Source organism: Bubalus bubalis, chromosome 17 (assembly GCF_019923935.1).
Source record: "Bubalus bubalis isolate 160015118507 breed Murrah chromosome 17, NDDB_SH_1, whole genome shotgun sequence".
Classification (NCBI taxonomy): domain Eukaryota; kingdom Metazoa; phylum Chordata; class Mammalia; order Artiodactyla; family Bovidae; genus Bubalus; species Bubalus bubalis.
Window position 1 is genome coordinate 64,206,249 of NC_059173.1, and position 14,992 is coordinate 64,221,240.

At 38.8% G+C, this 14,992-nt stretch overlaps 1 protein-coding gene across 1 annotated transcript in view; it reads right to left on the reverse strand.

Moving 5' to 3' along the window:
* The window catches only part of IQCM (IQ motif containing M), a 488,337-nt gene that overhangs the window by 399,145 nt on the left and 74,200 nt on the right, over positions 1–14,992 (reverse strand). The window contains exons 2-3 of the mRNA XM_044930386.2: positions 11,231–11,312; positions 2,376–2,458 (exon numbers count right to left, since the gene is read on the reverse strand). Of these exons, the coding sequence (XP_044786321.2) occupies positions 2,376–2,458; positions 11,231–11,264 (117 nt within the window). The 5' untranslated portion in view covers positions 11,265–11,312. The remainder of the gene's footprint in view (positions 1–2,375; positions 2,459–11,230; positions 11,313–14,992) is intronic.

Genomic DNA, 14,992 nt, shown 5'->3' on the forward strand with positions numbered 1-14,992 from the left:
CAGTGAACACTGGGGGTGCATGTGTCTTTTGGAATTATGGTTTTCTCAAGGTTTATGCTCTGTAGTGGAGTTGCTGAGTCATATGGTAGCAACTTAAATGTCCATCGACAGATGAATGGATAAAGATGGGATACATATATACAATGGAATGTTACTTAGTTGTAATAGGCACAATATTGGGTCATTTATAGAAACATGGATGAAACTAGAATCTGTCATACAGAGAAAAGTAAGTCAGAAAGAGAAAAACACATATATTAATGTGCAAATGTGTAATCTAGGGAAATGGTACAGATGAACCTATTTTCAGGACAGGAGTAACCCAGAAGTACAGCACGGACAGGTGGACACAGAGTAGACAAGGAGGAATTAGTTGGGAGATTAGGACTGATGTGTACTGCCATGTGTAAAACAGACGGCTAGTCGGAACGTGCTCGATAGCACAGGGGGCTCAGCTTGGTGCTCTGTGGTGACCAAAGGTGGGGATGGGATGGGAGAAGCTCAAGAAGGAGGGGATATATGTATACATATAGCTGATTCTCTTTATCATACAGCAGAAACACAATTTTTGAAAAATAGATAATCCTCTTCCCCCTCAACAGGAAACGTGGAAAAAGTTAAAATCTTTATTTAAAAGTATGGGGTGTTTTTTTCTTTCATGTATAATATCATATATGAAACGAGTCACCAGTCCAGGTTCGATGCAAGATACTAGACGCTTGGGGCTGGTGCACTGGGACGACCCAGAGGGATGGTATGGGGAGTGAGGAGGGAGGAGGGTTCAGGATGGGGAACACATGTATACTTGTGGCGGATTCATTTTGATATATGGCAAAACCAATACAATATTGTAAAGTTAAAAAATAAAATAAAATTTTTAAAAAGTGAGGGAAAGATTAAGTCAATTGCAAGCACCAGGACCAGGACAAAACAAAAAGTTATATACAGAAAAAAAATGTGTTATAGTACACTACTTGACTCTTCAGTGAACAAAATTCACAAAGAAACAATGATGTAAGAAACGTATTGCTTTACAACTTTTCATATTAGCATGATTTTGTTACCTAGCCTTTAACAAACATTTTGTTGTACATGGAAGTTAATTTTGGGAGTTCCCATTTACATAGACAGCCCCCAACAACATGCAGGTTCAGCAACATGCATTTCTTCAAAAGTAAGTTTGTAATGGTTCAGAACCATTCAGGACTGCTTGAGCTCACTTCAAGTGAGGTTTGTGTTTCCAACTCCTATGGTTTATTCCTCAATTCATACTGTGTATTTGAAATAAACAATGATATCACTGTGATTATTAATAAAAGTTAAGCAAAAGTTAAAAAAAAAAAAAAAGAAATCAGCCTGCCAATGCAGGAGACCCAGGTTTGATTCCTGGTCTGGAAAGATTCCACATGCTGCAGAGCAACTAAACCGACACTCCACAACTACTGAAGCCCGTGAGCCCTAGAGCCCACGCTCCACAGCAAGAGAAGCTGCTGCAACGTGAAGCCCACACTCCGCAACAAAGAGGAGCCCCTGCTCACCACAACTAGAGAAAGCCCACGAGCAGCAAGGAAGACCCAGTGCAGCCAAATGTAACTAAAATATTAAAAACTAACTAAATAAAATGTGTCCAACATAAAAAAAAAAAATATTCAAAAGAGAGAACAGTGTGGCACACAGCAATCCATCCTAGATCTCCTTCTCTCACCTGTCTCCCCAAAGGGCCATCCTCACAGCAGCCACTGCTCCCCAAAGTTCCCATCTCCTCTCTGGGTGCTCTCCTCCAAAATTTCATCCTGTACCCTTTTCTCCTATCTCTTTGCCACCCCTTTCCCTTTCATTCCTCCCTACCAGTCTATGCCAGTAAGCAATTACTTATCGAGCCAGGCACAAGACTCATTGCTAGGGATGCAACAGTCAAACAAGACAGCCACTGCCCTCAAGGAACAATCAGACTGGTACACAGTCCTAATACAAAGTGATGTGGAAAAGATACAGGTAAGTATGTCATGCTGGTGGCGCAGGAGGGACACATCTCAGTGTGTTTTCTAGTTTAGCTTCATCCAACAGTGTTTAAAGAGGGATCTTTATTTGAGATATTTAATCCAAAAACTTCCATTGTAATTCAACAACAGCAAACATTAAAAATTAAATGTACAAACTGAACATATATGTAATTAAATAACCTGTAGAGCTGAAAAATCTTTTATTTTTAAATGCAATATGAAATCAATTTTTATAGCTAGTAAGGATTTCATTTTCTCTTCTGCTCAAAATCTATTAGGGTTCATGCAATCATTTGTAACAATTGTTGTAGTATACAAAAATTGTATTAGTTTCCTGGAAAATACGATGTTAGCTAAATTCAAAACACTAACCTCATTTATTTTCTTATAATGTTGAGCAATGAGAGTTTTTGCTTCTTGAAAAAAATCTTGCTTGGGAATCTCTAATATAGAACCTGAAATAGAAACAGAGAAATGGTTTACTTTTTTTAATGTAATTAATGTACTTTCTTAACCAAAAATGGCAAAACTATGAAACTGAAATTTGGAAAGTTATGAATCTTGCAGGATATTATAAAATGTGAATTATATAAGTGGATGTTATAAGATAATGCAAAAAAAGTTAACATAATGTTCCTTCAATGTAATATTTTACTTAAATTAGCTTACAATGGTCAGAATGTTAGATTATCCTAACCAGGGAGACCAAAGAAAACACACAGAACTGAAATCTCCTATATCTCTGAAAGCTTTGAAATATAGAAGACACAAATGATTTGAATACGAAAATTATTAGTAAGTCTATCCAAGTTTCTATATCTGATGACTAATTAATATGACTGTACATTTCTTTGAGAGTATTTACCTTATAACTTGATAACATTATAACTGAAAAATAAAACTCAAAAGTTTAAGCTAATTTAGTAGAAACAGCTGCTGCTACTGCTAAGTCACTTCAGTCGTGTCCAACTCTGTGTGACCCCATAGACGGCAGCCCACCAGGCTCCCCCTTCCCTGGGATTCTCCAGGCAAGAACACTGGAGTGGGTTGCCATTTCCTTCTCCAATGCATGAAAGTGAAAAGTGGAAGTGAAGTCGCTCAGTCATGTCCGACCCTCAGCGACCCCATGGACCGCAGCCTTCCAGGCTCCTCCATCCATGGGATTTTCCAGGCAGGAGTACTGGAGTGGGGTGCCATTGCCTTCTCCGAGTAGAAACAGCACTGAAATAAAAAATATATGTACCTTCAAGTCGGTAGCATTATAATGATAACTATTTTCCTAAGATTCTTATTCATTTTACCCAGAGCTATGTATAGAATTCTATAGCATGTACATAAAATATATCATCTTAATTTAGTCTTGTCTAAGATTTCCTCCTTATATATTTCCTTTACTGTTAGCTGATTTTGATGTTTATAAGTGCTTCTTGGCTTTCTTCTCTTACCCTGGACACAGAAAAATTTCAATATATTACTTATCAAATCAGCTTTTCAGTCTGGCCAGTATGCTCCCCATTTCTTTAACAATACCTCCTTTAAGTAACCATAGGATCAAGATTTTCTCTCTCTTCTTTTCACCTACTCAAATTTTAAGCATTTAGAAACTCCATCTTCATGCAGATTAAAACCATAATAAGATACTACCTTAGTCTGTGTGGGCTGATACAACAAAGTATCAGAAACTAGGTAGCTTGTAAACAACAGAAATTTATTTCTCTCCATTATGGAGGCTGGAAGTCCAAGATCAGGATTGGCAGCATGGTCAGGGAAGGGCCCTCTTCCTCGTCAAAGACATCTACTTGTATCGTTACATGGTGGAAGGGAGTAGGAAGGTCCCCAGGGCCTCTTTTATATAAGCACTCATCATGACCTAATCACCTCCCACCAAAGACCTCAACCCCCAATAACAGCATCACATTGTGCATTAGGATTTCAACATATGAATTTTAGGGGGACACAAACATTGAGACCATAGCAGACACAACCACATGCTCACCAGTATGGCTAAAATTAAAAAGACTGGTAACAGCCAATGTTGATGAGGCAGTGGACCTACTGGAGCCTCATGTGTCATCAGTGAAAGTGCAAAATAGGATAGTTTGGAAAAGCTATGGCAATTTCTTATATACACCTAATATACACCTTCCCTGTGACTGAGTGATCCCACTCTTAGGTATTTTCCAAAGAGAATGAAACACATATTTACAAAAGACTTGTACAAGAATGCTCACAAGCAGCTATATTCTTAATAGACTCAAATTGGAAACAGCCAGATGGGGATCAACAAGAGAACAGCAGACAAACTGGTATATCATACACTGAAATACTACTAAGCAACAAAAAAGGATCAAACTACTGACATACATCACAACATGAATGAATCTCAAAATCATTATGTTATATAAGCAAAAACATTATGTCAAAAAAGCAAATACTATATGGTTCTATTTAAATAAAGTTCTAGTGGAAATACAGCTAATATATAGGAGAAAAACCCAGAACAGTGATCTTCAAGACTCACTGAGAAGGGACATGAAGGAAATTCCCAGGGAGATGACAATGTTCTATATCTTGATACACAGTAGATTACACAGGTACATTATCATAACTCAGTGAATATATATTAAGATCTCTGCTTTTCATTGTTCTACATTTTACATTAAAAGAAAACTATTTAGAAATACTGAATTCTGACTAAGGCTATGTATGTTGCTTGATGGATAAATATGTGATAAATCAAATAACGTAAAATATGAGCAGTGAGTACTGGGTTGTAGGCCTATGGGTATTCCAAATTAAAAAAAAAAAAAGGAATACCCATAGGCCTACAACCCAAGCTTGCTATATGTTTGAAAATTTCATAATGAAACATTGGAGTAAACCCTTTATTCCTTCACAAAATTTCCCCTTGTTTTTCACCATGCAGACTCATGGGCCACTGGCCACTGTTACTTTGGGGCAGTGATATCCTGAGGAGGGAGATCCAAGCAGTGAATGGGAGGAACGGCTAGACTCTTAACCCACTTTAACAGTGCTGGGTTAGGAGAGAAAGCATCGACTAAGATATCCCATCATTGGGATGAGGCTGTCACTCTGCAGTTATTAAAGAAAGGGCATCTCCCTTTGCTCCTTATCTTCTCCCCTCCACCTTCTCTTACCCATGGAAAGTATGTAAAGTCATCACCAAATTCAAATCTCCCTGTGCTCCCACATTGGCCACTGTATCTGCTCACATTCAGGGCTGCCTACATATTTCTAAGGACAACGATTGATGGATTTTTTTCTTCTTTGCAAAAGTAGTTGCCAAGACTTCATGCACACACTTGTGAAGAAGTGGATATACTCTTCAAATAAATTGGAACACAAAGTCACATGTAAATCACAAAATGGTTCATATAAATCTCACCATTCAAAGTCATAGGATGCACCATTCTCACATCAAAGAGATAGGAGTTACGGAATTAAAATTGTCTCTTACACCAAATTTCAACTGAAATCTATTTTGAAGGGGCTTCTAACCAGACCACTTAGGTCCCAGTGCAAAGGCAGTGATCTGTTGCAAGGTGTGACTCCACAAACTGTCCTCTTTTTTTTCCCCTCTCAAGACAACCTTTCCTCCTTTAATTTCCTTCCTCTAACTAATCAAAACTCCCCTACAACTACTTATAATTACAATATTGTCATGTGTCATACATGACAAACAATATTCATATATTAATATGTAAAATGATTAAGTCATTAGTTTTTGGTGAAAATGTATATTCATAAAAGCCATTGCATTTTCATTCCACAGAAGACCTTAGAGATGATCTCATCTTCATTTTCAGGGAAAGCTCTGAGACACAGGGAGGCCAAACGCCTTCTAAAGTCAGTCATGCTGGAAGCCCACAAGGTGCTGATCTCCAGAATTGCTTGCTGCTTTTTGGTTTGGGGTTTTGTTTTTTTTTTTTTTTGTTTTTGTTTTAACACATCTGCTACTTTTCCTAATTATCACACAGTCCTTGTGAGTTCTGGAGACTCCTTTGAGGTATGGCTGGTCACCCTAGTGGAGTACTCACATTTCATTGACATTTTCTGCTAAAACTGAGTATATACATCCACCCAAAATTGATACGTTGAAACTTAATGCCCAATGTGATAGTATTAGGAGGTGGGGCTTTGGATAAGTGATTAGGGCATGAGAGTGGAGCCTCATGACTGAGATTAGTGCCCTTATAAGAGAGACCTGGAGAACTAGATAGCCCCTTCCACCATGTGAGTGTTATGGTGAGAAGACAGCCATTAATGAGGGGGCAGGCCTTCACCAAACCTCAAATCTGCTGATGCCATGATCGTGGACTTCCCACCCTCCAGAACCATGAGAAATGAATTTTTATTATTTATAAACCACCCACATTATGATATTTTGCTGTGGCATCCTGAACAGAGTAAGACATTTTCATGTCAAGCCAGCAATCATTCTGCCCCTCTTGTAATGTGCTGAGAGAGCCATTCTGCTTTCCCTTTCATGACTAAAATTTAGCCTTTGACAGCAGAGCTTAAATTCCCAAGGCAGCATTTTCTTCCTCGCTGGGTTCCTTGTTGACCAGTGTGTTCAGTATTCACCATCAGAACAAGGCCTGGGATCTTCCTAAAGGGGCAGAGAAGGATAGCCACCACCAGATGAGAACGACTTCACACAGATCTAGAGATCGTCCTACCGAAGATATGGGCAGCTTGACTCCAAATGAGCGGCCCTGGCCCCTCATTGTCATCTAAGGTCCTGAGGCAGCTGTTATGATCTTCTCACAGTACGAACAAGTATCCTTTGAACCAAAGAGTTAAATATTGAAGGCATCACAAGACAAGTCATATCTCAAAGCCTTGGAAAAGGCAAAGATAGTGTGTTCTTTATCTTTATAATATCCAAGGATAAGTATATGTTCAACAAATGAATCTAAAATTGAAACAAATTAAACAACTTTGATGTTAAGAATTCATCCAGTTAATAATCTTTGAGGCTTTTGTTTCTTTGTTCTCAATGGGATAAGTATGTAAGCATGCAGCTTTTACATGTTCAAGTGTGCATTATAACTTCAATTATTAAAAGGGAGCTGTCAAGGTCTCCTCCCTCTCTGTTAAAAAAAAAAAAGTCTGTCATTAAAGCTCTATTTGAAAATACATATCCACAGCATATAAAATGATTTTTAAGAGCTCTCATTCCTGAGTTGTACTATTTTGCTCTGAATTTCAATTTGTTCATGAACTATATTTTATTGTCCTTAAACCTTCATTTTCTCACTTGCAAAATAGAGATAATAATAATAATACATATTGCACAGAATTGTTTTGAAGATTACATTGGACTGGGTTACAACGCATTTAGCACAGGGCCTGACACATAATAAACTTTCAAATGTGACCAATTATTATTACTGTAGTTATAGTTGTATCATTTACTATCATTGGGCTAAATTTTACCCAACAGTGTTTATAATTTCATTAATCAATCCTCATTACTTCAATAGTACAAAGATAAATTTCAACTTTCTAAATTAGTTTGAAAGAATCTGGTTTTATTATAGTCCTTTTTATCCAAAACTAATTCATGAATAGGTTTGCAAATAATGAAATCTCTTCATACTTTGGTTTCAAGTTACTAAATCCCCAAAAATGCAATAAAAAGTCATTATAAGTAATAATAAATATTTTATGATAAAGTTCATGAAGAGGTTGAAACAGTCATATTAAACTGATATAAAACATGAGTGTAAATATTAATATCACCATAAAGAAAGAAAATGAATCTCTAATGCCAAGTGATTTCACTAGCCTAAAATATTTTCTTACACTTATTTTATCTTTTTTTAAACTCACTCTTCATATATCACCAGTTTAATGCTATTGTGATTAATAGTTCATAGAACTTCAGATTTCTCTCAATGCTTTATAGAATCTGTATAGTTGCTCTAGTTAATTTGAAGTGAAGACACTGGAAGAAGATCTAATTATGGAAACAATGACAGAGAATGAGCCACTGGCCATCTCTTGATTAAGCAAGTCTTTCATTAAGCAAGTCTTTCCTGCATCCAGAAAGACCAAGGGCCTAACAAACATGTGTTTCTTATAATCATAACAAAATAACTGCCCTTAATCACAGGATTCCCATTTTTTCCTACAAACAGGCTGCATTCTTCAGAGACTTCGCAACAGTTTACTAAGAAGGTTGCCTGCACAAAGATGTATGGCCATATGGCTAAGGCCCCCATGCTTGTGTAGTCAGAGTCAGTGTCTGAACACCTGTGCTTGATTTCACAGGTGTTAAAAAAGCAAGAAGGAAGCAAAGAAAGAAGAGTGAGTGCCAAAGAATTGATACTTTCAAACTGTGGTGCTGGTGAAGACTCTTGGGAATCTTTCAAGGAACAACAAGGAGATCAAACCAGTCAATCCTAAAGGAAATCAACCTTGAACATTCATTGGAAGGACTGGTGCTGAAGCGCCAATACTTTGACCACATGATGCAAAGAGCTGACTCAATGGAGAAGATCCTGATGCTGGGAAAGATTGAGAGCAGGAGAAGAGGATGACATAAGATGAGATGGTTGGATGGCATCACCAACTGAATGGACATGAGTTTGAGCAAACTCCGGGAGATGATGAAGGACAGGGAAGCCTGGCATGCTGCAGACCACGGGGTCACAAAGACTCAGACACGACTTAACGACTGAACAAAAACAAAAAAGCACTAACTCACATTCAATGATGGAGAAGGAAATGGCAGCCCACTCTAGTATTCTTGCCTGGAAAACCCTTGGAGAGAGGAGCCTGGAGGGCTACAGTCTATAGGGTCCCAAAGAGTTGGACATGACTGAAGCAACTTAGCACGCATATTCAATGAGACTCAGTTTAGTATATATTTTCTAAGCATCTACTAAGTCCTAGGTGCTGTTTTGGTGCTAAACACCTTGAAATAAATAAGACAACTTAGTATGCCAGCCTTCCAGGGGCTTAGAGCCTAATACCAGAAAAACTGAAAATGAGTATCATGACATTTAGCATCATACTGTCACAGAGGCCAACATACATCACTAACACCTGCTGTTGCCAGTTCACTCAGTATGAATTTCCCTTTAAAGATATAAGGCTTTTTACATTGTATTAATAGAGGTAAGATTTAAAACAGGAAGTATCCCAAGAGAAATAACACAATGAATCAAATCCAGACTCAGGCAGCAGTTTTAAAGTTGTGCTTCATCAATTTCACTGCCTTGGGGGTTCCTCTTTACTCAGAGCAGCTTAGACTTTATCTGTTTTACATATCTGAGCTCTTCCTAAGTTTTATTTTGTAGGAAAAAATTCCTTGGCTAAAAATAACAAACACACAGCAAACAATTACAAAACAAACAAAGGGCTGGGGGACCAGAGAAACTTAGGAGGAGAGGGAGAGGGAAGCTAGAACTAGGAGCCTTTAACTTGCTCTTACGCAGAGCTGTAGAAACTAGAAAGTGAAGAAATGCCCTAAGAGACACCTGCAATAAAATAGTTCACATTCAATTCCATGACTCTTAAGAAAACAAAATTTATTTCTAATTTCTTTTGAGAAAGAATCTTAAAACCAAGCAAAATCTAAATTTCAAGTGGCATACAGCTTTTCATCACCTAAAATCTACACACAACAATTTTTTCCACAACCCATACTGCATGAAGACTCAACTGTTCAATTTTAACTTAAAGGCATTCTGTTGTCTCTTATAGATACAAGGTTACTCACTTCCCCAATTATATTCTCCTTAAGCAAAGTGTCTTACTCTCTTTGCAACAATAAATGATTAATAACTTTCTTATGTACCTCAGGGAGACTTTACAATTTACCCCTCCCCCCAAAAAAAATCACTACAGTAGTATTTCTCAGACTGGGGTTAGGTTGCTAAGAAGATGTAGAGGAATTCCAAGCTCATAGAAACAACCCTTCAAATCTAATTTAAGTAATTACGGGCATGACCCAAAGACAAAATTAAGCTCAAGAACATTCCTCCTCCACTTCCTTAATTGTCCTCCTTTTCCATCTTTAAAAATGTGCTGTATTATCCAAATAGGAAGAGTGTTAAAGTGATTCACACTGCACTCTATATTTGTAACCCTGGACAGATGTCAACTGGCCTATATCACAGACTGCCTGGGTACAGGAGCCAAGTGAAGGTAATAACAAAACAGAAAATCTTAGTCATCCCAGCTCCATGTTCAGCACCAAACGTTTCTCAATCAGGCCACATAAGCCTAAATTTAAGATTACTTGAAATGTTGCCAAGTCCAGTGGTGGCTTAGTGGCTAAATGTCCGACTCTTGAGACCCCACGGACTGTAGCCCGCCTGGCTCCTCTGGAATTTTAGGTAAGAATACTGGAGTTGGTTGGCATTTCCTTCTCCAGGGATCTTCCTGACCCAGGTATCGAACCCAGGTCTCCTGCATTGCAGGTAGATTCTTTACCAACTGAGGTACCAGGGAAGCCAAACCTAGAGCAGCTCTAAATGAAGTATATTGTGTACCCCAGTTCTAATTTAAAATTTTCTAGTAGTCACATTTTCAGAAGCGAAGAGATGAAATTAATTTTAATAACATATAATAACTGTTATAGGATACTTTAAATAAAGCATATACAAATACTATCATTTTAACATTAATCAATATTAAAAATTAACAAAATATTTTACATTCTTTTTCTTGTTCTGTCTTTAAAATCCTGTAAGTATATTGTACTTACATACATCTCAATTCAGACACCAAATTTATATCAGAAATACTTTATCTCTATTTATAAAATGTCCACTTAGAAACAGACTCACATGCCCAACCAAGTTGCTCCAAATGTACTTAAAAGTGTTCCAATAACTGAATTATCAGGTTTTATATTGAAAGTAAAATGAATTAAAATTAAATACTCAGTTGCTTACTTTCACTAGCCACATTTCAAGCCGTTAATAGCCATACATGACTACTGAAGACCACATCAGTCTATTCAGTTAAGATGAATATATATATATGTAGAATATAATATATATGTAGAGCAACACATGCTCTACATCTCTCGAGTTGCTCTACATCTCTCAAAAGTTGGTTACATTTAAATAAAGGGAATGAGATGGATTCTTAAAGGTTTGCCAATAAAGTTGGCACTCTGGGAGTTCATAACTAATAGAGTTGTTAGGCACCGGTCGCCGAGTGGCGAGGTAAGTGCTGATGATACTCACTTCCCGCTTTGTCTGGTGCAGCCTCTGCAGCCATGGTGGGCAGCTAGGGGGCCCTTCTCTTTTGAAGGTGAGCCTCCAATCCCTAAACACAATGACATAAAGTAACTCAGTGATGATGAATGCTTATTTTTAGCTATTTCTTGTATTCATTTATGAACAGGATGAATGACTAAATTTTTTAACACATTACTCCTCTACTCAATACCTTCCCTTCCCAAAGACAATAATAAAACATATAGCACTGCGTAGGGCTCTGGATTTTATCAAGTGCTTGTATACATATTTCCTCACTGGTTCCAAACAACCCCAGAACTCTTGTCCCATTTTCAGCAGAGGTGGCAACTGGAGCTCAGAGAAGTGAAATACCTTGTCAGTGAAAAGGTACTCAGTGGTAGTATAGAACTCAAAGTCAGATCTTTGGGCCCAAGTTCTTATGCAGGCCCACCTGATTTCTCACAATTTTCAAACTAATATCAAGATAATACTTGGCACGTACACCTTCTCACCTTGAGCTTACACACTTAAGGTGAGGTTTATGCTAGTTTTCCACTCAAAATGTCCTGTTCTCACATCAATGTTTATTTATAGTGTACCTATTCTTAAAGCATAGATTCGAATCCTATCTCCAGCCTCTAACTATCTGTTCCTCCTTTAAACTTGATAGTTACGTTGTCCACGCCTCTCACTTTAAATGCATTATAGGCTTCTGTGTAAGGAGCTAAAAAGTCAGAGTAATAGATGTAAGTCCATAAATAGGTATGAGTTAGACTCCTACTGCCTTGCACCAAACTATACTTTATACCAAAGGTACTCAACCCAAGATGACAATTGCCTGGAAAGATGGTAGAGTTGTTTGGTCACTCAGTCGTGTCTGAGTCTTTGCAACCCCACAGACTGTAGCCAACCAGTCTCCTCTGTCCTGGGATTTCCTAGGCAAGAACACTGAAGTGGGTTGTCATTTACTTCTCCAGGGGATCTTCGCGACCCAGGGATGGAACCCATGTCTCCTGCACTGGCAAGTGGACTCTTTACCACTGAGCCACAGAGTGGGGCTAAGCATCTATATTTTTTAACATTTCCCAAAAGATTGAAATGTTCAGTTGGAGGAGTGAACCCCTGCCTTGTTCCTTGAACTTCATGGTTGTAAGCTCAGTGCATCACATTGTGGATGCTCAATGAAGAGCTGATTAATGGGGTGACTGAACTGAGTTATTCTTCTTACGTTTGAAATTGTCCTTTCCTTCCAAAGGATTTCCCTGGTGGCTGAGATGGTAAAGAATCTGCCGACAATGCAGGAGAGCTGGGTTCAATCCCTGGATCGCGAAGAAGCCCTGGAGAAGGAAATGGCAACCCACTCCAGTATCCTTGTCTGGAAAATCCCATGGACAGAGGAGCCTGGTGGGCTACAGTCCATGGGGTCTCAAAGAGTGGGACACAACTGAGTCACTAACACTTTCACTTCACTTCCAAAAGATTACCCAAGATGCATCACTGTTGCCCCTACAGCCAGAAAGTTAGTTCCACCGGTGTACTCTGCTTTATGCTCACATGACTTTAGGATTAGAGCAGGAATATTGAAATAGGAAATACTACTGGAAAGTAAAAATAGGAAGAGTAAATGCTTATGGAACTCCATGGAGACGCTTGTTGCAAAACTCGAAGTTAGTTGCTCGGGTAGCTGACGAGACCATCAAACTACGGTGAAATATTCAAAATTTGTTAAATAATTGGGGGGTTATTTGAGTAAATCTGTAAACCAGCTTTACCATATGGTAGTCATGACTCTGTAGTCACATGCTCTTAGGTAAAAGGCGACAACACTTTTCCTTTGGCTTCTACCCAGAGGGGAAAAACTACTGGAGTCACAGTTTTAAAATGACAAATCTGGAACATCCAAAAATGATTAATTCTCAAATTTTCAGCCTTGTATCATGGGCAAGAGCAAAGAATATGTACCTCGTTTGCCTAGTTCTACAAATGACTGGGTTAAATTAAAATACTGCACCTCACTTAGCAATTAACAATCAGAGCTCATCCTCTGCCCTGGCTTAAGTACTGCCTTCTCGCCATCTAAATATAAGTTGAAAATAAAGGTGTTCTGCACTCCGCCATTTTCTTGTTTTAACCTCCATAGGAGTGGGCTCTTCTCCGTGGCGGCCGGCTCCTCCACCTTAATTCAGTGTGCCAGCAATGTCAGCCTGCATTAAACTGGCTGGCAAGCAGGACGCCCCACTGTCCTCTTAATGCAGAAAACCAGCCAAGCATCCTAAGGGGTGCTGGCATGGCAATGCCCCACAAGAAAAGGTGATGGGGGATGGCTCTGAGACAGGAGCTGGGGGCAGAAGAAGGCCCTGGAGGATGGAGCTGCTTAAAGACAAGCACACTGACACAGAATATCAGCAGAGAGCTCCCTCTCCACTGCACATCCCCAGCAGACAGTTATGAGATGCTGAGTCCAGCCTGATGCATTGATCAATTACAAAGTGCAGATTTAGTGTCTGAGTTGTGCAAGGAGCATGTTATCTATTTTGGAAGAAAAGACAAAAGCCTAAGTCAATTTTTTAAATAAAATGCAAACAACTCTATGTCAGATGTCATAAGAAAGTCTGTGAGCTTTGTGAAATAAGTGGGATAAACCCGTGGGTACCAGCAGTTCACAGGAAGATGAGATCACTGAAGACAGGAAGGAGCCAGAAAAGGCTGCAGAGAGGCTTGAGCTGCACCTGGAAGGGTGGGTGCAGGGCTAACAGTGAAACGGTGAATAACTGGTCTAGCACAAGCATCAGCCAGTTAGAACTGGCTGCTGACCAGCATCCCCCTGTAGTAACACCAGTCCTGCGTGGGTCAGACTGGCCCACTCAGAGGAACAGAGAAGCAGGCGGGTGAGAGACTGAGCAAAAGCAAATGAAAGGAAGTGAGAATGTGTGTGATTTGGGAAACAGCAAGTAGTAGGTGTGTTTGATTTAAGCAAAAGGCTAAATGTTACGCTGCTGAATTACAAGAGTAGCACTGACATATATACACTACCATGTGTAAAAACAGATAGCTAGTGGGAAGCTGGTATAAAGCACAAGGAGCTCAGGTGGGTGCTCTGTGATGGCCTAGAGGGGTTGGGTGGGGAGGGTGGGAAGGAGGCTTAAGAGGAAGGGGATATATGTATACATATAGCTGATTCACTCCATTGTACAGAAGAAAGTGACACAACATTGTAAAGCAATTACACTCCAATAATAAAATAAAATAAATTAAAAAAAACTTTTTTCAATGTTATGCTGCAGAAATGGGCAACCAAATTTGTGAAGAGGGAACTGACATAGTTGATGTTCTGGAATTTAACTCCCATAAAGGCAAGGATTTGGTCTTTTTCCCTGCTCTATTCTCAGTGCCTTCATGAGAGCCTGGCATGTAGAAGGATTTCAAAAAATACTTCAAATTTCCTTTCCTTACAGAATGGGAAGAGATAATTGCAAACCATGTATCTGGCAAGATTTTAATATCCAAGATACATAAAGAATTCATACAACTTATTAGGAAAAAAAAGACAACTAACTCAACTAAAAAATGGTCAAAGGGCCTAAATAGACATTTCCCCAAAGAAGATACACAAAAGGCCACCAAGGACATAATAAGATGTGCAATACCACGAGTCATTAGGGAAATGCACATTAAAAGCACTATGAGATATCACCTTAGAATGGCCATATCAAAAATACTTTATGGATGTGGAGAAAAGGGACCTCTGCAGTTGTTCAGAGGGATTGT